The sequence below is a fragment of the Pseudopodoces humilis genome, chromosome 10, assembly GCF_049639895.1.
Source record: "Pseudopodoces humilis isolate 2021_Gansu_Grassland_sample_001 chromosome 10, ASM4963989v1, whole genome shotgun sequence".
Taxonomy (NCBI): domain Eukaryota; kingdom Metazoa; phylum Chordata; class Aves; order Passeriformes; family Paridae; genus Pseudopodoces; species Pseudopodoces humilis.
Window position 1 is genome coordinate 30564403 of NC_142209.1, and position 20548 is coordinate 30584950.

At 51.0% G+C, this 20548-nt stretch overlaps 1 protein-coding gene across 3 annotated transcripts in view; it reads left to right on the top strand.

The window, feature by feature from the left end:
- PDE4B (phosphodiesterase 4B) overlaps nt 1-20548 on the top strand; it is a 145739-nt gene that overhangs the window by 109823 nt on the left and 15368 nt on the right. For all 3 annotated transcript variants that reach the window (XM_088060364.1, XM_014250717.2, XM_088060365.1), the window contains one exon: nt 7716-7828. In XM_088060364.1, the coding sequence (XP_087916490.1) occupies nt 7716-7828 (113 nt within the window). The remainder of the gene's footprint in view (nt 1-7715; nt 7829-20548) is intronic.

Genomic DNA, 20548 nt, shown 5'->3' on the forward strand with positions numbered 1-20548 from the left:
AAGTGAAGACTTTTACCAGTACAGAGTCCACAATTTGATTTTTAACAGTTAAGGAGAGCTGAGTTTGAAAAGATGTTGGTAAATATTTGTCCTCAACATTTCTTGTCCACCAGACTGGACAATCTGTTCACAACTCCGTCCCACTGGGAATATTCCTCCTACATTGTGGAAAGTTGAGGTTTTTGGCAGCTGGAAAGGGAACTTCAGCTGCTCCCCAAGTTTTTTAATTCACCTGGTTGGGATGTGGTAAACTTAAAACTCTTGTGGCTTTATGGCCTTTGCTCTTCCCTTCAGAAATCCTAATGTTTTTATTTATCAGGACTGGGGTGACAAGAGAGAACCACGAGGGAATCAGGAGAGAGAAGATACACTCCACTTGAAATTTTGGCATTTGGATCTCATTTCAAAACGTTTCCTAACTGGGTTCATCTCCTGCGTCAGTGGAGGGCAAAGCTACCAATCCCTCCTGCAGGCTGGGGCCTCTGCCCACCCTCCTGCCCTGCTGTGGCACTTGGGGACACGATGGGGACAGTTTGTGGGTTCAGAGAGGAACTCTGCAGCTGCAGATAACGTTGGCCTTGTGCTCGGATCCCTGCAGGCACCGAGGGGCTAGAGCTCCACTGGGAGAAGGATGGCAGCGATGGGATTTGGGGGCAGCCAAGGGTGGGAGTTTGTCCCATTAACCCCCTCCCCATCTGTGACACTTCAGGGGCCTCCCAAAAGCGTGTGCTTGTCCTTACACTGAACTGCTCCCAGAAAAGAGGAAGTTCCCCAAAACCTTTCACTTTCCAAGTATTCAAGAGTGAGAAAAGGCCTCAAGTCTGTATTGATGAGCAGCTCTCGCTTTTCCCCCTGTACCCAGCACTGCTGAGGCCACACCCCAAATCCTGGGGTCACTTTTGGGACACTCATGGCATGAAGGACATGGAGGGGCTGGAGCATGTCCAGGGCAGGGAACAGAGCTGGGAAGGGTTTGGAGCCCAGGAAGGGCTGAGGGAGCTGGGAAAGAGGCTGGAGAATCCCTGAGGGAGCTGGGAAGGGGCTGGAGAATCCCTGAGGGAGCTGGGAAGGGGATGGAGAATCCCTGAGGGAGCTGGGAAAGCTCAGCCTGGAGCAAAGGAGGCTCAGGGGGAATTTCTGGCTCTGCACAAGTCCCTGGCAGGAGGGGACAGCCAGGGGGATTTGGGATCTGCTCCCAGGGACAGGCACAGGAGGAGAGGGAACGGCCTCAGGCTGGGCCAGGGGAGGTTTAGATTGGATATTTGGGAAAATTCCATCCTGGAAAGAGTTGTCCAGCCCTGGCACAGCTGCCCAGGAGTCCATCCCATCTCTGGAGGGATTTAAAATCCCTGTGGATGTGACACTTGGGGACGTGGTCAGTGGTGGCCTTGGCAGAGCTGGGAATGGTTGGACTGGATGGTCTGAGAGGGATTTTCCAACCCAAACAATTGTGTGAGAAAAAGAGAGCACAGCATGTCAGTAAGTGGGAAAAAGCCTCCAAAAAGGGGCTGCGAAGTCACCTCTGCAGTGAGAGGTTCCGTGTGTTCCGTCACCTTACAGGGCTGCAAAAGGAACAGATGGCAGAACCTACCAAAAATGCAGTTGTTGCAAAACTCTGGCACTGGAAAGGAGCTGTGTTTCAGGACATTGGAGCATTCCAAGTGCCAGAGGAGCAACACGAGGCGAGGCCTTGGAGGGACTGGCAGCAGCTCAGGGCTTGTGAGGAAATGTCCCCTCAGCTCCTGCTGGAGTGCCACCAGCACCAAACACGGGCTGGGACTGAAAAACTGAAACTCCTCTTGTCCCTCACTTCCCAGTTCTGTGTCAGCAATGATTTCACCCCAGCAAACACGAGCAAAGCGCCGCCGTAATTTACGGGTTGGGCTTATGCAACCCCCAAATATAAACTGAAATGTGAGATGGTTGAAGACACATCCTGAAGTGTTCCAGGAGCCCAGAGCCCAAAATTGCAGGAGTGTTTCCATAAGTGCCCATGTGCCTGGGCTGTACCAGGAAGGTGATGGAAGTCAGCCACTGGATGGGGTTTAGGAGCGTTCCTGGCAGGGGGAGCTGCTCTGCTGATGTCAGTGGGACACTCACGTTGGGTTCAGGGAAAGAACAACTCATGGGGCATCTAAACTTGTGTTTACTGTTTGTGGGAGTCGCTGTAGCAACAGCAGATAGCACCCAGGGAGAGAATTCCAGGGCACTTCATCCCTGTCCTCTGCTCTGGAGCCGGGCTGGGAGAGCTGGGGGTCACCAGCCTGGACAAGAGAAACCTCTTTGGAGCCTCTTCCAAGCCTAAAGAGCTCTGAGAGCTGGAGAGGGACTTGGGACAAGGGATGGAGGGACAGGACACAGGGAATGGCTTCCATTAGAGAATGGATTAGATGGGATATTGGGAAGGAATTGTTCCCTGTGAGAGCGGGAAGGCCCTGGAATGGCTTTCCCAGAGAAGCTGTGGCTGCCCCTGGATCCTTGGAAATGTCCCAGGCCAGGCTGGATGGGTTTGGAGCAGCCTGGGACAGTGGGAGTTCCACCCTGCCCATGGGTGGAACTGGATGGGCTTTAAGGTCCCTTCCAACCCAAACCATTCCCTGGTATCCATGAATATTAAATATGAAGAAAGCCAGAAAATATTTGTTATTTTAAGATCATTCCCACACAAAGTTTTTAGATTGGTGGAAGAGCAACTCCTAATGGAATCTATATCTGGCTGTTATTTTGGGGTAGCTGTGGATCTTAAAATATTTCACGGGGGACTTGGAGAGTGTATTTTAATTTCACATGCTGGTTTTAAAAGCAAATTTAGCTTTAGGAGTGGGACTGTAGCCTCTGCTTTCACAATTTATTTGTAAATAGCCCCAAGTTGATCACAGAGAGTTGGTGCAGTTGCACACAACCAGGGAGGGCTGCTTTGATAAGAGTTGGGGTTTCCGGGGTGATGGCTTCAAACTGCGTCACTTGGTGGCTTTAGGGACAGCTCTGGGTTTCTAAGAAGGGTTGAGCTGGTCTCTTCCTGCTGTGGGCAAGGACAGGGACTGTTCTGTGCCATTCCGTGAAATGAGCGGGAATGTGGAGCCCGAGCAGAGGGAGCTGAGGTGTGGGAATGATCTTAAAATAACAAATATTTTCTGGCTTTCTTCATATTTAATATTCATGGATACCAGGGAATGGTTTGGGTTGGAAGGGACCTTAAAGCCCATCCAGTTCCACCCACGGGCAGGGTGGAACTCCCACTGTCCCAGGCTGCTCCAAACCCATCCAGCCTGGCCTTTCCAAGGATCCAAGGGCAGCCACAGCTTCTCTGGGAAAGCCATTCCAGGGCCTTCCCACTCTCACAGGGAACAATTCCTTCCCAATATCCCATCTAATCCATTCTCTAATGGAAGCCATTCCCTGTGTCCTGTCCCTCCATCCCTTGTCCCCGTGATGCTCCTCCTGCCCGAGCAGAGGGAGCCGAGCTCAGCAGCAGGTTCAGAAATGAGTGCCTGGTGAGCACCGGGAGCCTCACAGCCATCAGGTGAAACCCAGAGCTTCACCAGGCTGCTCACCAGACAAAATGATGCAAAAAAAGAGATTGGGATGAGTCAAAAGCCAAAAGTATCGAGATGAGCTGCACGGGGAGGCAGGTGCTGCACCTCGCTGGGTGCCAAGGCCAGAGGCAGCTGTGGGCAGGAAAAAAGCAAATTCTGAGAGAAAATGTGAAAGATGCGTTTTAAAATCCACTTCTGCACTGGGCCAGCAGCAGAATCACCGTTTTCCCCTTAAAATGCTCCTGTTTGCTCTATTGCTTTGTTGTGTCCTTGCCATTGGAATGCCTGGAGGTATCTCCAGTGATCACTTTGGAAATATCCCAGTTGGAATGGTGGATGTGTTGGGCTCTCAGAGGTTTTGGTGCAGAGGCTGAGGCCGGTGACAGCGCTCGTGTTTTACAGCAGTGAGGCACTCAGGGATCCCCGCTGCTCCCAGGATTCCTCCAGGAAACCTCCCGGGAGCCAAGCGCGGGGGCAGAAACCGAGGGAAGGAGAGTCCTGATGCACCCTGCTAAAAATTGCTGAGAACACTGGGAATCTGTAAAATATTCCCTCTGTATTTAGCTCATCTTCTGAAACCCAAAAATAAATATAAAATACTTTCAGCCAAACCCTCCAAGCCCTCAAGTTTCCTAATTCACCTCGATATCCTTAATATGCAATAGCTATTTTTTATTATTACATAAAACTTGTAATTATTTTTAAGTTTCATTACATAAAATTTTATTATTTTATTTGTTAAGTTTCCTATATAATATAAATATAAATATAAATATAAATATAAATATAAATATAAATATAAATATAAATATAAATATAAATAAATATAAATATAAATATAAATATAAATATAAATATAAATATAAATATAAATATAAATATAAATATAAATATAAATAAATATAAATATAAATATAAATATATAAATATATAAATATATAAATATAAATATAAATATATGTATATGTATATGTATATGTATATTTTATATATATAAATATACTAATATATAAATATATAAATATAAAGAGAAATATAAATAGAAAAAAAGAAAAACATAAAGAGAAATATAAATATATAAATATTAAAAAGTAAAAATATAAAAATATAAAAATATAAAAAATTTAAAATATAAATATAAATATAAATATAAATATAAATATAAATATAAATATAAATATAAATATAAATATAAATATAAATATAAATATAAATATAAATAAATCTAAATCTAAATCTAAATCTAAATATAAATATAAATATAAATATAAACATAAATATCAATATAAATATGTATTTTATATATAAAATATATATTATATATATATATAAATATATAAATAGATAAATATAAATAATTTATTTATTAAGTTTTATCACATAAAACTCAGATTGGAGAGTAAAGGAATATCCTGACTGTTAGCTCTGGGGAATGTGAGTGGTTCAATACCAAGATTTCTGTTCTTGGCCCTGCATTCCCTGCTGGCTCTTTCCGAGGTGAGGGTTGCAAGTGAAGTGACAGTGGCAGCGGGTCCTGCAGACCTGGGCAAGGCTGGAAATCCCCCAAAAGGCTAAAATTAGGGTCTGGTGTCAGAGTCTCTGTGAACCTGTTCCTTCTCCTCCTCCAGGAATGCACACATGCCCTGGCTGCGCTTCCTGAGGAGTCTCAGAGCAGGAGAACACAGGACAGGAACACAGGATTTGATTTAAACACACGAGTTTTAGTTCGGCTGAGATGGGATTTTATTTTATTTTATTTTATTTTATTTTATTTTATTTTATTTTATTTTATTTTATTTTATTTTATTTCATTTTATTTTATTTATGTTACATTTTTTATTTTTCATCTATTTTATCTGTCCCTAAATTTATTTTACCCATGTTGGTTTTATCAATCCCAACATTTTTTTCAACAAGTGGTTTGAGCCCTTTTGGGTTTTATTTTTGTTTATTTTTTATTTTATTTATTTATTTATTCTACTTGTTTATTTATTTATTTTTTTTATTAATTTATTATTTTATTTGTTTATTTATTATTTTATTTTCTCATTTATATGATAAAATAGTTGAGAGGGAATACTCACAGGTAGAAAGGAAAATACAGTGAGCTTTGTGTGATTTTGGCTGTTGGTTTTGCAGCTTGTTTGGTTATGCAGCAATGAGAGAACTTTCAATGTCTGGAGCTCTGTCAGCACAGAAAGAAAAATCCCATTAATTCCCAATGCCACAAAGATTTGGATTTGCCAAATCTTTCCTAAGTATCTGTGCCAGGTTTGTCTCTGAATTCCCTTTGGCAGCGTTTCTTTGCTGTTTGTTCTTTATTTGCTGATAATTCTCAATTATTGAGTGGAAGGTGCTGTTTTATTAATGTGGTGAGTGACAGGGAAGAGGGACAGCAGCACCGGGTGCAGCTCCTTCCCCTGGGGACACTGGGACACCATGAGGGACACGAGGGACATGAGGGACACGAGGGACACGAGGGACATGAGGGACACGAGGGACATGAGGGACATGAGGGACAAGAAGGACAAGAAGGACACAAGGGGACACAAGGGACATGAGGTGGGGAGGACAGGGGGACACATCTGGAGCTCCAGCTGAGCTCCCATCAATGACCAAGAGGAGGGACAGCAGCACCAGGTGCAGCTCCTTCCCCTGGGACATGAGGGACATGAGGGACACGAGTGACATGAAGGACACAAGGGACAAGGACATGAGGGGACACGAGGGATAAGAAGGACAAGAAGGACACGAGGGACAAGAAGGACACGAGGGGACACAAGGGACAAGAAGGACACAAAGGACACGAGGGACATGAAGGACACGAGGTGGGGAGGACAGGGGGACACGCCTGGAGCTCCAGCTGAGCTCCCATCGATGATAGAGAGGAGGGACAGTAGCACCGGGTGCAGCTCCTTCCCCTGGGGACACTGGGACACCATGAGGGACATGAGGGACACGAGGTGGGGAGGACAGGTGGACACACCTGGAGCTCCAGCTCATCTCCCAAGTGTGTCTGAGCAATCCTGGCCTGTGCTGTCACTGGTACCTGCCCGTAGAAACGCTGAATCCATTAGCTGTGACAGATTTATGGGACGAGCATGTGTTACCGGGATTATGAGGAGCACTTACATTCACGGGGAGATTTTATGATTCACTGGATCCTCTTGTGGAAACCTTAACTTTTACACCAGAGCTGCTCGGGTGTCCTGCTGGCAGGGTCAGGGGGCTGAGCACGGTGGGAGCAGGGACGGTGGGTTTGGGGTGCAGGGCGTGCTGGGGAGCACTGGGGTGTGGGGCTGATGGGGACAGAGCTGGGGAGCCAGGAGTGACAGGGAGGGGGGCCAGGAGTGGGGAGCAGGGCCAGGAGTGGGAAGCAGAGATGCAGGGATGGAGATCAGAATCAGGAATGGGGAGCAGGGTCAGGAATGGGGAGCAGGGTCAGGAATGGGGAGCAGGGATGCAGGGATGCAGGGATGCAGGGATGCAGGGATGCAGGGATGCAGGGATGCAGGGATGCAGGGATGGGGAATGGGACCAGGCAGGGCTGGGGAGCAGAGCTGGTGGTGAGTGGGAGTTGGTGGAGTTAAGGAGCAGGGCTGGAGGGTTGGGGAGCAGAGTTGATGGATGTGGGGAGCAGAACTGTTGGGGGCCAGAAGCGAGCAGGGTTGGGGAGCAGAGCTGATGGGGAGCTGATGGGCTGTTTGGGTTCAGGGCTGTTGAGGAGCAGAGATATTTGGGTTCAGGGCTGTTTGGGTTCAGGGCTGTTGGAGTTCAGGGCTGTTGGGGTTCAGGGCTATCGGGGAGCAGGCTCTGGATGCTGCGGGGAGCGGGGCTGGCGCAGGAGCAGAATCCCGAGAGCGGCGGGGGAGGCCGATCCCGCAGCAGCCGGGGAGGGGGGGCCGCGATGACGCTCCCGGAGCCCAGCCCTGCCCGGCCCTGCCCTGCCCGTGGGGCTCTCGGTTCCCCCCGAGAGGCGGGGGCCGGGCCGGGGCGGGCCGGGCCGGGGCCGGCGGCGGGCGGGGACTCGCTGGCGGCGGCCGGGGCAGCGCAGCGGCGGCCGCGTGATGAGGGAGCGGAGCGGCCCCTCCGGCAGCGCTGGCGGCGGCTCGGGCGGCCCCGCCATGGACAGGCGGCCGCAGCGCCAGCCCGAGTACATGTCCGTGTGCCTCTTCGCAGAGGAACCCTACCAGAAGCTGGCCATGGAGACGCTGGAGGAGCTCGACTGGTGCCTGGATCAGCTGGAGACCATCCAAACCTACCGCTCCGTCAGCGAGATGGCATCCAACAAGGTGAGCCCACGTGCGGCGCCGGGATGCGGAGCGGGGATGCGGGACGGGGATGCGGAGCGGGGATGCGGGGAGGCGCGGGGCTCCCAGCCTGATCCCGAGCCTTCCTCGCGTCCGTCCGGGACAGCAGATCCGAGTCAGATGTGGTGAAGGGAGCGCGTTTACCCCCGGAGACCCGCGGGGGGTGGCGTGGAGAGAGCGATCCTGGATGGAGCAGGGAGAGAGCTCCGGGATGGAGCAGGGAGAGAGAACCGGGATGGATCGGGGAGAGAGCTCCGGGATGGAGCAGGGAGAGAGCTCCGGGATGGAGCAGGGAGAGAGAACCGGGATGGAGCAGGGAGAGAGAACCGGGATGGATCGGGGAGAGAGAACCAGGATGGAGCAGGGAGAGAGAACCGGGATGGAGCAGGGAGAGAGCTCCAGGATAGAGCAGGGAGAGAGCTCCGGGATGGAGCAGGGAAAACCATCCGGGATAGTCTGGGAAGCGCGATCCGGGACATCGGGGAGAGTCCGATCGCTGCTGCAGGCTCATTTCCAAAAATTAAAGAGGTTTCAATTAGCGCCGGTCCCTTGGAGCCGATATGAGCAGGAACACTGTGCAAACGCCCGCATTTAGCAAATCACCACGCCAGAAGTCAATTAACTTCATTGCTTAATATTAATAACGGCGAACTGTAAACATTGTGGGTCCGGTATTTTACGGCTGTTTTGGCTTTCCGTGACGTTTTAATTTGGTTTTTAATGCTCTGGGCTGGCACCGCTTGGCAGCACATGGTGAGGGTGGGCAGGCAGGGATGGTTACAGGGAATCAGCTCCGGGGGCCGCTGCTCTGCGGAGCTTTCCGTGGGTGCCAGAGGGGAGCTGTGAGTTTCTCTGCACAGAATAAAGCGCTGAAGTAAAGCAGGAAAAGTCCGTGGTGTTGAAAGTGAGGGTAGCAGGAGGAGAGCAGAGTGCCAAGAGTATCCTGACAGGCAGCAGAGAGCGAAACGCGAGTTGTGAGAGCCTGTGTGCAACTTTTGGGAGTCGGTGCTCCCGTCCAGCATCTCCCGGAGCCCGCCCGTCCCTCTCGGCTCTTCCCGTCCGGGCACAGCTCCGGGCACAGCTCCGGACACAGCTCCGGGCACAGCTCCGGGCACAGCCCCGGGCACAGCTCCGGGCACAGACCCAGCACAGCTCCGGCACAGCTCCGGGTACAGCTCCGGGCACAGCTCCGGCACAGCTCCGGGCACAGACCCAGCACAGCTCCGGGCACAGCCCCGGGCACAGCCCCGGGCACAGCTCCGGCACAGCTCCGGGTACAGCTCCGGGCACAGACCCAGCACAGCTCCGGGCACAGCTCCGGGCACAGCTCCGGGCACAGCTCCGGCACAGCTCCGGGTACAGCTCCGGGCACAGACCCAGCACAGCTCCGGGCACAGCTCCGGGCACAGCTCCGGGCACAGCTCCGGCACAGCTCCGGGCACAGCTCCGGGTACAGCTCCGGGCACAGCTCCGGGCACAGCTCTGGACACAGCCCCGGGCACAGCCCCGGGCACAGCTCCGGCACAGCTCCGGGTACAGCTCCGGGCACAGCTCCGGCACAGCTCCGGGTACAGCTCCGGGCACAGCTCCGGGTACAGCTCCGGGCACAGCTCTGGACACAGCTCCGGGCACAGCTCCGGGCACAGACCCAGCACAGCTCCGGCACAGCTCTGGGCACAGCTCCGGGCACAGCTCCGGGCACAGCTCCGGGCACCCAGGACCAGCCTGGCAGTTCCCAGCCTCCGCCTGCCCCTTCCAGGGCTCCCAGACAGCGCTTCCAGCCCCGCTGTGCCCCCTGGAACTGTCACAAATTCCCGTCGCATCCACGTCCTTGCCCAGTTCCATTGTTTTAAACCCAGTTTTGCCCACCGATGTTGTTGTTTTTATGGTTTGTTGTTTTGTTTTATTTTTTTTTCTTTTTTTTTTTTTGCCTAATTGGAAATTACTACAATCAGAAATGCTGAATCAGAAACTGAATTTATGGGAAAAAGTTGAGCAAAGAAATCCCGTGTTTCAGCTTCCTCTTCTGGTAGTGATTACCACGATGTGCAGGGGCAAAAGAAGCAGTAAAAATTTTATAGACTGAGTTTTCAAGAAAGAAATATTATTTTTTTCCTTTGGATTTGTGTTGAGGGAACTCTGGATGAAAGTTGAGAAGGGCTCAGGCTGCACCTCCAGTGTGAACAGGACGCCCTTCAGTTTGAGGTTACCTTTTTTTTAATTTTTTTTTCTTTTTGCTGAGTGACAAATCTGGCCTAGTGAAGGTGAAACTAAATTGCTTCTGTAGCACTTTAAAGTTGCGATTACTCGGGGTGCAGATGGCTGGCAGCTGGCTGGAGCAAAAGCTTCCTGAAACTTTGTTCTTTCATAACCCGTTTGTGAAATGTCTGCACTTTTTTTGGTCAACTTCCAGTTTCACAGTTTTCAGCTGTGAAAGAGAAGCATAAAATGGCCTCACACCTCGCTCGCCTTTGCTCTGGAGCTGTAAATATTGCCACGGTTTGGGTTGGAAAGTTTCGTTTCGATGCCTGATGGTTGGGGGGATTCGTGGCTTATTTTTTTGGAGGAGGTTTTGATGGCAGACGGAGCCTCCTGGCAGTGCTGGCTCCCTCCTGCATCTTTCTGCAGCCTCCCTTCCCCGCTCCGAGCATCCCGTCCCAGCTCCGAACCATCTCCATTTGTCACCGGTAAATAGCAAAGCCGGCAGATGTTTTGAAAACAGGATGCTCGGGTTGAGCGTTATTAAAGAAAAAAACGGAAAGAGAAACAGTCTAGATAGGAAGAAAGCAAATGGGCTCGGCATGCTCCCAAGAGCAGCAGCAGAATAAACACTGACCTATCTTCCTGACCTCCGCTCTCGCCAGTTCCTGGCCCCGCGCCACCCAAGCCAAACTACGTCAGTTGAGCCTGATAGTAGGCATGGCACAGCTGTTGCAAGTGTGACTCGAATTTCCTGTCTCCTTCCTGACAGACGTAGTTTAGAAAATCCAGAGTTGCAACAACAGCGCGGAGAGAGGCGGAGAGGGAGGCTCTCGGCATCCGTGAGCGCTGGGGGGATTCTGCGGCAACAAAAAAAACCCATAAAAAATCCAAAAAAAAATAAAAGGAGGCAGCGGAGGGGGAAGAGCCATGCGGGACGGCAACCGGGATTTGAGCTAATGGGGTTCGGAAGGCAGCGATTAAAACATGTGCGTATTGCTCGTTAAGGCGGGGGTTAAGCGCAGGAGGAGCTCGGGAAGGAGCGGCTCGGCTGGAGGGGCTGTGCTCACACCGGGGACCCCGCAGAGACCCCACGGACACGGGCAGAGAGGGGGAGCTCCGTTCCCCTTGGGGCTGGCACCGAGTCCTGATGCATTTCCAGTGCAAACCAGCCCAGGCTGTGTGCACAAATAACCCTGCACGTCTCATCTTTCTAATTTAGAGAGAGAGAAAAAAAATAACCTGCAAAAATACCTGTTTGCAGCTGCCACGAAGGGAGTTTGTTTTTCCTAACACTGGATTTCCTAACTTCTTTTGCTGGGAGGTGATAGGGCCCTGCAGCTTTGCACTGAAACAAAATAACCTGGAAGGAGTTCTGCAGGTAATGCCTGAGGGAGCAAACCACACTAATTTACATTATTGTTACGTATATACTCAATTTTTCCTGCGTTTATCACCCTGTCCAGCTTCCAGCTGCATCAACTGCTGTGTCAGGAGGGATTGTGAGTCAGTGATGATAAAAAAGGGGTATTTTCTGTCTTGGCATCAGGCAGCTGTCCTTAGCCTCACTTTGCTGCAGATGGGACCAGCTCTAGTCCCCAATTCGGGATGTGGGGCAGGATTTGCTCAGTGCATCCCCTGGATCATGAGAAGGAGCAGTTTTTTTCCCAGTTGAAATGCTGGCCTGGCCAGCTCCAGGTTTTCATGGGGCCATCCCATCATGAAACGGAGGGAAGGAGAACACGGATTGTTCCTGCAGAGCTGCAGAGTGCGGGATGCAGCCCAAACAGAGATACCTGAGATACTCCAGGGAGCTGAGCAGCACCTCTGCCTCCCCTTCAATCCTACCAGGCTAATTCAGAGATTCCTGCAGTCCACGGAGAGCAGAATTTGTCATCTCTGGGGTACTCAAAGTGTAAATAGAGTGTGAGTGGTATCCTCTCATGACTTTACAAACTCTCTTGTCCCTACCCAAGCTGATACTTGGAGGACTCTTCCTTGTGAATCCTTAAAATGCGATTGCAGCTCTTAAAGATGTTTCTGTTATTCCCAAGCTCTGGATAACTCCAGCACAACCGCTCCGCTCTCCTCTCTCCCCTGTGAGCCGCAACATAAACACAACCCATCGCGTTTTGCTTGGATTTCAAAGGGCGCTTCGGTCCGAAAAGCGGAGGTTTAAGGTTTAAGGTTTAAGGGTGCTTAAACAAACATCTGGCCACGAATGTAAACCTTTGGAGGTGGCGGCCGAGTGCCAGCGGTGGATGTGCCGTGCCCGCAGCCCCCAGCCCCATCCCCTTGCTACGTGATGTTTCCCTTAAGCGGTGCCGAGCTGTTTAGTCTTCCCCCGGCTTTGCGCTGCCACTTCCTTTGTTTAATCGCCGCACAAAGAGAGGTTTGTTCGCCTCGGCGGAACAAAGACACTTCCACGTCTCCTGTTTTTCCGAGGCGGGATGAATCACTGAGCTCCGCCGCTATTGCCGGGGATTTGCGTTGGGGAAGCGGCGCTCGGAGCGCCCCGGCGGGGCCGGCCACGCTCCGCACCCCCCGCACCCCGCTCCGCTTTGACGTCTCTCTTTAACCATTCCCTGCCCGAGCAGGACCCCGAGCCGGAGACATGCTCCAGGAGGTAGGAGCTGGTTTTTTGGCTCGTTTTAGGGTTATTCCAGCAGCTGGATGTTATCTGGTGGTGTCCGCGATGAGGATGTCCTTGTGCTAAAGGACAGGGCGCTGCGGGAGCGGGGTTTGCTCAGAGGGGTGAGCGGGAGCTTCCAGGGAAAGCTGCTGGATGGGGAGGGAACAGCTCTGGGTGCTGGATCTGAGCCAGGCTGGAGACCCCTCGGGATTTGGGGAGCTTGGTCCCAGTCAGCTCCTGTGTACCAGTCATCATAAATGGACTTTTTGCCCGTGTGCTCCTCCTCCCGTGCTCGTTTCCCTCTGAGCAAATCATTCCGGGGTTGTCAAACATGCCCTAAAAGTGGGGTGGAATGCTGGAGCCAGAGATATTTTATAATGTAATATTTTGTCCTTGCGAGCCCTCTGGGCTGTCTGTGCAGATATCTTGGTTAAACCGCTGCAGATATTTTAATTGGAATATTGGAAATATTGGATATTTAAATTGGAATATTGGAAAGTGGCAGCATTGGCTGTGGGATGTGTGGGGACAGGAGATGGTGTCACCAGCTGGGTACCCTCCTGGAGCAAAGGGATTTTCAGTGCTGGATGCTTTCCCATCTTCTGGGATGTTGTGGGAAAAGCCCATCCAAGGGGGATCCCTTGGCCACTGCTGGTGTAGAGATCAAGGCTTTGGCCGTAGAATTTTGGTTCAAACCCTCCTCCCCAGGAGCGTTTTGGGGAGCTGTCACCCATCCTCGGGCCCACAACGGTGCCCAGGACCTTCCAGCGTGCCCTTTCACCAATTCTGGCTTTCCTGGGACATGATGGGGTTTTAAAAGTTCTGCATTCTCAGACTTTTACGTTATAACACGTCAGGGTGGGGCTTAAATAAATAATAGCTCAAAGGCAGGTTCAAAATGAATCATGAGCTGAGGGCAGCACTGGAGAGTGACTAAATGTGGGGAGCAGGGACCTCTCTGCAGTGAAGGGTGCTGGTGACATCACTCGGGATGAAGGAGCTGAAAAGGATTTCAGGTCAGTCCTAATCCTCATCCTGGTTTTGAGTGATTTTGTGGACTCCAAACTCCTCATTTTTATTCCCCAGTTGTGCTCCACGGGGCTGATCCAAATATTTGCATCAAGGGAAATGAATTGAGAGATGCTGAGTTATCAAAGGCAGGACAAGTCATGGAGATGGTTTGGGATGGAGATTCACCCTCAGAGCTCTGAGAGGAAGAGATTCCCCTGATTAAAGCCTGGCTTAAAGCAAACAAACCAGAAGTGCCTCACCTTGTTGCTGGTTTAGCACAGCTGGGCCAACGGCAGCAAAGGGATTCTGAGGAGCATTTGCCTATCTCTGCGTGAGAAGGAGTTTTCATTTCATTTTATCTCCATTAATTAGTGCCTCCTGTATGGGTTTGATGCTTGCATTGAGCTCATTTTCATTTTGGCAGGACCAGCTGCCACATTTTTTTGAGGGGATGCTGAGCTACACCAACTTCTTCCCTGGATTTTCACTGCCCTCTTCCCAGGATTCCCTCTTTATCCCAAAACAAACTTCTGTCGATTCAAAGCTGCCAGAATCATCTTTATTTTTTTTTTTTTTTTTTCCAACATGGGCATCTTGGAAAAGTCTTCTCAGGGCACAAAGTTATTTGAATTTTCCAGAGCCTGTTCTCCTACTCAGGTAAAACCCCAGCTGGATTTGCCTAAATGATGACTGCAGAGCTTGATTCAAATTTAAATTAAATTCAAATTGCTGCTTCAGACGATTAACAAAATCCCATGTTTAATTGCACTGCTCTCTTGTTAAATGACAAAGGCTCTGTTAGTTGTTATTTTAGGGGTGTTTTTTTCTGATTGAGGTTATAATCCAGGTTATCCCACCCCAAATTCCCAGCATGTCCCAGCTCCCCAGAGGAGCAGGGAGGCTCTTTGGTTTGTGGGCTCTCCTGACGCAGTGGCTCGGCTTCCTCTGGCACCGAGGCTGTGGTTTGCAAGGGTGTGACTGACACAAGATTTGGGGCTGAGATCCGCAGCTCCTGCAGCGCTCTCTGCTCTCCGGGCCACAGATGTTGTCAGGGCTCTCTTTAATCAGCTTGGTGTCAACAAACGAGCTGCTGCAGGTTTGCATTTTGCGCTGCTGGTTCTCAGCAGCTCCCCTTGCTCTGTCTCCTTCTGCCCTCAACACATCCAGCATTCTTCCAGCTGGTGAAATGCTAAAAATGGCATTGCAGAACGAGTGTTCTGGCCTGTTTCTGCTTTTGTTTACTCGCCTCTCCTCAGAGGGAAGAGTAAAAGCAGTGCTGGGATGAGAAATTGGTGCGGACACCGACCACGCTGCTCTGGGGAGTTATCCAGGCCTGGATGGGCCTTTTGTGTGCTTCTTCCTCCCAGCAGTGCAATTTGTGTTATAAAATGCACCTTCCAGAGGGGGAGAGAGAGGAAATCCATACAAAACCCACCCAGATCAGCTGCAGACTCCAAATGTAGCTGCCAAAAGAATTGGGTAGGAGAGACCTGTTCTGGATATTGGAAAAGCATTTTGGGTGGAGCAGAAACCAACCTGAGCTTCCTCCAGAGCTTCAGGCCGGGCCAAACCTCCCTGCTGGGGTTTTTCCACCCAAGGAGACCAACAATCTGTCCTTTGTCCGTCACACAGCGAGAAATAACTGTCCAGGACCAGGCTGGACAGGGCTTGCAGCAGCCTGGGGTGCTGGAGGGTGTGGAAGGGACGGAACGCGATGGTTTTCCAGGTCCCTTCCAACCCAGACCCGTGTGGGCTTCTCTGAAACCTTAAACTCTGCCACTCCTGGTGTTCCACATCAATCCAGACCGATGGAAACCCGGCCCAAGGGCTTGGGCAGTGCGGGTGGAATACTGAGACTGGGATCCGTGGCAGTGGTGTTGGGATTGGGATCCAGGGTGGTGTTGGATGTTCCAGGACTGGGATCATGGATTGGGATCCATGGGCAGTGGTGTTGGACACTCCAGGATTGGGATCTGGGCTGGTGTTGGACACTCCAGGATTGGGATCTGGGCTGGTGTTGGACACTCCAGGATTGGGATCTGGGCTGGTGTTGGACACTCCAGGATTGGGATCCATGGGCAGTGGTGTTGGACACTCCAGGATTGGGATCTGGGATAGTGTTGGACACTCCAGGATTGGGATCTGGGATAGTGTTGGACACTCCAGGATTGGGATCTGGGATAGTGTTGGACACTCCAGGATTGGGATCTGGGATAGTGTTGGACACTCCAGGACCGGGCTGCAGGAACAGGCAGGAGCAGATCCGGCCCCGCAGGGCACAGGAGGATTTCTCCAGCCCCATCCCGGCCGGGCACACCTTGCCCACAAATGACACACACGGATTTTCAGGGAAGCTTTCCCCGTGAGCTGAGCCCTTCCCCGCGGCTGCCGAGGGGGATTTTCCTCTCTCGGCGCTGAGTAACACCCGGAATTCCCGGGAATGGAGCGAGCCAGGCTCGCTGTGGAGCAGCACAAACCCGCGGGCAGGCTCCTGCAGGGAGCTTCTCCTTTCCGCCATCGGGAGCGATTTGCATATTTCGAGTTCATTTGGCTGGAAATGAGCTGGAAATGCCCCAGCGCTGCAAACACTCAGCTCCAACTTCCAGTTCATCACTTTTTTTTTTTAAAGCCCCAGCATTGCGTAAATCCCGTCCCACCCAAGGGAGGTTCTGCCGCTCTCAGAAATGCTAAACTTCACTGTGCAGGGAGGAGGAAAAATCTGAATATTGTTCTGTCTACATCAGATAGATGTTCTCGCTTTCATGAGCAGCCACATGCTGATTTATGGCAACCTGCTATTTATTTATCAACATTTACATTGTGGATTTCTAAATTATTCTAATAACATCAGGCCAACAAGTTGGTCATGATGTTGCTCCTTTAAAGTCTTCCTTTGAACGTCTCTATAAATCAAGGCTGCTTTGATGTGAAATTGGAGATTTCATAAGGCTGTGTTTACTTTTGGGTTTCCAAAATCAGCTGAAGGGAAAACAAAAAACAAAAAAAAAACAAACCCAAAAAACAAATAGTACTTTGTATCTCATTAAAAAAAGAGTTTCTGGCGCATTAAACGTGATATTGTTTTAGGAAATTAAGAACTAGAAAGTGTTGCAAAAGAAATTTGATTTTTTTTTAATGACTGATAGTTGACTGCAACCATTTCACTTTTCTCCAGGCACTGAAATACGGCTGAAAACTTTCTCCTTTAGTGCCCTTTAGTGCGAAACAGGCTCGTGGTTCTTGGGTTTTTTTTAAAATTGAAGCATTAAATGCACTTCCCATCATTCTCCATGGAGTACCTAGGAAGGAAAATCGATGGGAATTATGAAACAAAGGTCCTTTCTGTAAGTGATGTATCAGCAGGAAAACACAGATAAGCGGCATTCCCGCTGCTCCACATGCAGGAATTTTAACTCTTGACTTCCAGACTTCCCAAGAAATGCTCCACAATTCCAAACTCCAGGAGTGCAACACAGGAATGAGATGTCAGGAGAAGGTTGGGCATAACAAATATTCCTTCAGCGGGGTGGCATTAATCCCATTTTTTGTTTAATTTGGAGCAGAGTGTGGCATCCATCCCCATCCCAGACAGAATTCCCCATTCCCTGTCTGAGCCCGCTGCCAGTGGATGGATGATGGATGGATGGATGGATGATGGATGGATGGATGGATGGATGGATGGATGGATGATGGATGGATGGATGGATGGATGGATGATGGATGGATGGATGGATGGATGATGGATGGATGGATGGATGATGGATGGATGGATGGATGATGGATAGAGGATGGATGGATGGATGGATGGATGGATGGATGGATGGATGATGGATGGATGGATGGATGATGGATGGATGGATGGATGATGGATGGATGGATGATGGATGGATGGATGATGGATGGATGGATGGATGATGGATGGATGGATGGATGGATGGATGGATGGATGATGGATGGATGGATGATGGATGGATGGATGGATGGATGGATGGATGGATGGATGATGGATGGATGATGGATGGATGGATGGATGATGGATGGATGATGGATGGATGGATGGATGGATGGATGGATGATGGATGGATGGATGGATGATGGATGGATGATGGATGGATGGATGGATGGATGGATGGATGATGGATGGATGGATGGATGATGGATAGAGGATGGATGGATGGATGGATGGATGGATGGATGGATGGATGGATGATGGATGGATGGATGGATGATGGATAGAGGATGGATGGATGGATGGATGGATGGATGGATGGATGGATGGATGGATGGATGATGGATGGATGATGGATGGATGGATGGATGGATGGATGATGGATGGATGATGGATGATGGATGGATGGATGGATGATGGATGGATGGATTTCCCTCATTCATCATTCCTGACGGGACTCAGGCAGGTGAGGGGTGGCTCTTCCCAGCTCCCAGAGCCGGGCATCCCGCGAATCCCAGGAAAAAAGCTGCTCCCTGCAGTCCCAGTGAGGTTTAATTGCCCCTCTGGACCTGCGCTAATTACCCGGCTAATTAAGCGAGAGTAACCCTCAGCCCAGAAGTGCTTTTGTTCTGGGGTTTTCTGGGAGAGCCGGCGATGGGAGCTCTGCGTCAGAAGGGTGGGTCAGGAGCAGGGTTTATAAACACCGGAGATCTGCAGCGAGATTCCCCCATCAAAGCTGGGGCAGGATCCCTCTCCCTGCAGAGCTTCTCCAGGCCGGAGCATCCCAGCTGCTCTTTTATCTCCAGATCGCTCCTGCGATGACTCCCGGTTTTCAGCAGCCTCTTTGCATAAGGACTCCTGGCCTCGGGGAACCGCAGCTGGGCTAAATCCACTTCAAAGGATTTCCATCAGCAGCACGTCCCTGCTCCCTTCTTCATTCTCCCTGTGATGTGCCAGGAACGCCTCTCCAAAGTCCTGAGGGAGCAGGAATGGCAGCAGGATTCATGGCTGGAGTCGGTGTGACACAGCCCGAGGCTCTGGGTGCTTCTTCCTGGCCCTCCTCAGGAGAGGACAGAGTTGTCCAGAGCCAGAGCCAGAAAAGTGGGAATTTCCACACTAAACCGTCAGGGAGGTTTTCCCAGTCCCCATCAGGGTCACAGAATGGTTTGGGTTGGGAGGGACCTTAAGGCCCATCTCATCCCACCCCACCATCCCAGGCTGCTCCAAGCCCCAGTGTCCCACCTTGGGCACTGCCAGGGATCCAGGGACAGCCACAGCTGCTCTGGGAATTCTATCCCAGGGCCTGCCCACCCTGCCAGGGAACAATTCCTGCCCAAGATCCCATCCAGCCCTGCCCTCTGGCACTGGCAGCCATTCCCTGTGTCCTGTCCCTGCATCCCTTGTCCCCAGTCCCTCTCCAGCTCTCCTGGAGCCCCTTCAGGCCCTGCAAAGTTGTGGTGAGGTCACCCTGGGCCCCCCAACGTGGTTGGGCTCCTAAATCTGTCAAATTCGATCATAAATTAGGCCAAATTTTTTTTCTCCACATAGAAATGACGCACTTTTGGTCAGGACGGGGTGACAGGGCAGCTGCCAGGAGGCTCCAGGAGCTCCCAGCCCTTGGTGCCAACATCACCACCCTCCCAGAGCCCCTGACCGAGGATTTCCGTGTCTGGAACCAGAGCTCAGCAAAGGAATAAAGGTGGGGAGAAGCCCTGAGCAGCGAGGGTTTGGTGTGGGACTGGGAGCGAACTTTCCCACTGGAAATCAAGGAAATTCCCACCCTCACGCACGGCTGGAGAGGAGCTGGGAGGGAACCGTGATTCCCTGGAGCACAGGATGCATGGAATAGGGTCACTGCTGGTAATCAAAGCATGATTCGATGCTGGGGGACTTAATTTGGTGCAGATGAGTTCTGCAGTTGCTTCAGAGCAGGGAAAACAGGAAAGCTCCAGGCGATGCCGGCGCTGTTCCTCACACAAGGCTCCAGATGCTTCCAGACTCGCTGGGAACGTTTGATCTGGGAAATGGCACCTGGGCTTCATCTTTTTGGTGTTATCTGCACTCCTGCCAGCAGTTAAAGGCGCTCATGGCACGGTCCTGTGGCCACAATTTGGGCTGGAGGGAAGGGAGCGCTGAGCCCATTTCCCCATTCCCTCCTTTTTAAGGGAAACCCCCTGGATTTGGGGTGAGCATCCCCTCCTCATCCATACACTCCTAATTCCCATCTCTTAGTGAGCTTGTCAGCTCTAATTTCCTTTGGAAAGGGCGGGGGGATGATTATTAATTAGGAAATTAATGAAAATAATGCTGATGGGCATTACCGTAATTACCCGCCGGGCGTTACCGTAACCACACACGGCGCTCTCCAAAGCCCCAATCCCTGGGTTTGCTCCAGTTGGAATTTTCTCCTCGCTCCCTGCAATCTGTTTGTTTTCCCTGCCGCTGCCGCACGGATTGAAGGTCGGGATTGCTACAGGGGGGTTGCACATGGCATAAACCATTGATCCTTGCAGCCTGCTTGATCCCTGCGGAGCAATTCCCGGGAAGCAGAGCAGCTCCAGAGCATCCAGACATCCAGGAAAAATCCCAAAACCCCGCCACGAGCAGGGGAACATCCAGGATGCCTCGGTGTCATTGAAAGGGTGGGGGGTGTGTGATAAAGTGAATCCTGCCACGGTGCCAGCACTTTTTGGGATGACAAATCCCAAGAAACTTTGCAAATCCTGTGGGAATTCCCACAGCTCCGGGAAGCTCAGCTGGGTTTGAGCCTCGCAGTCCTTTTGGCAGTGCTGGGATTCTGCTGCCCGTGGTTATAAAAGGCTGCAAAAGTGAGGGAGATAAAGGCTGCGGGGGGCAGATTCCCGCTTCCCGACGGGATCCGAGAATCCCGAGGGTTTTTCTCTGCTGCAGA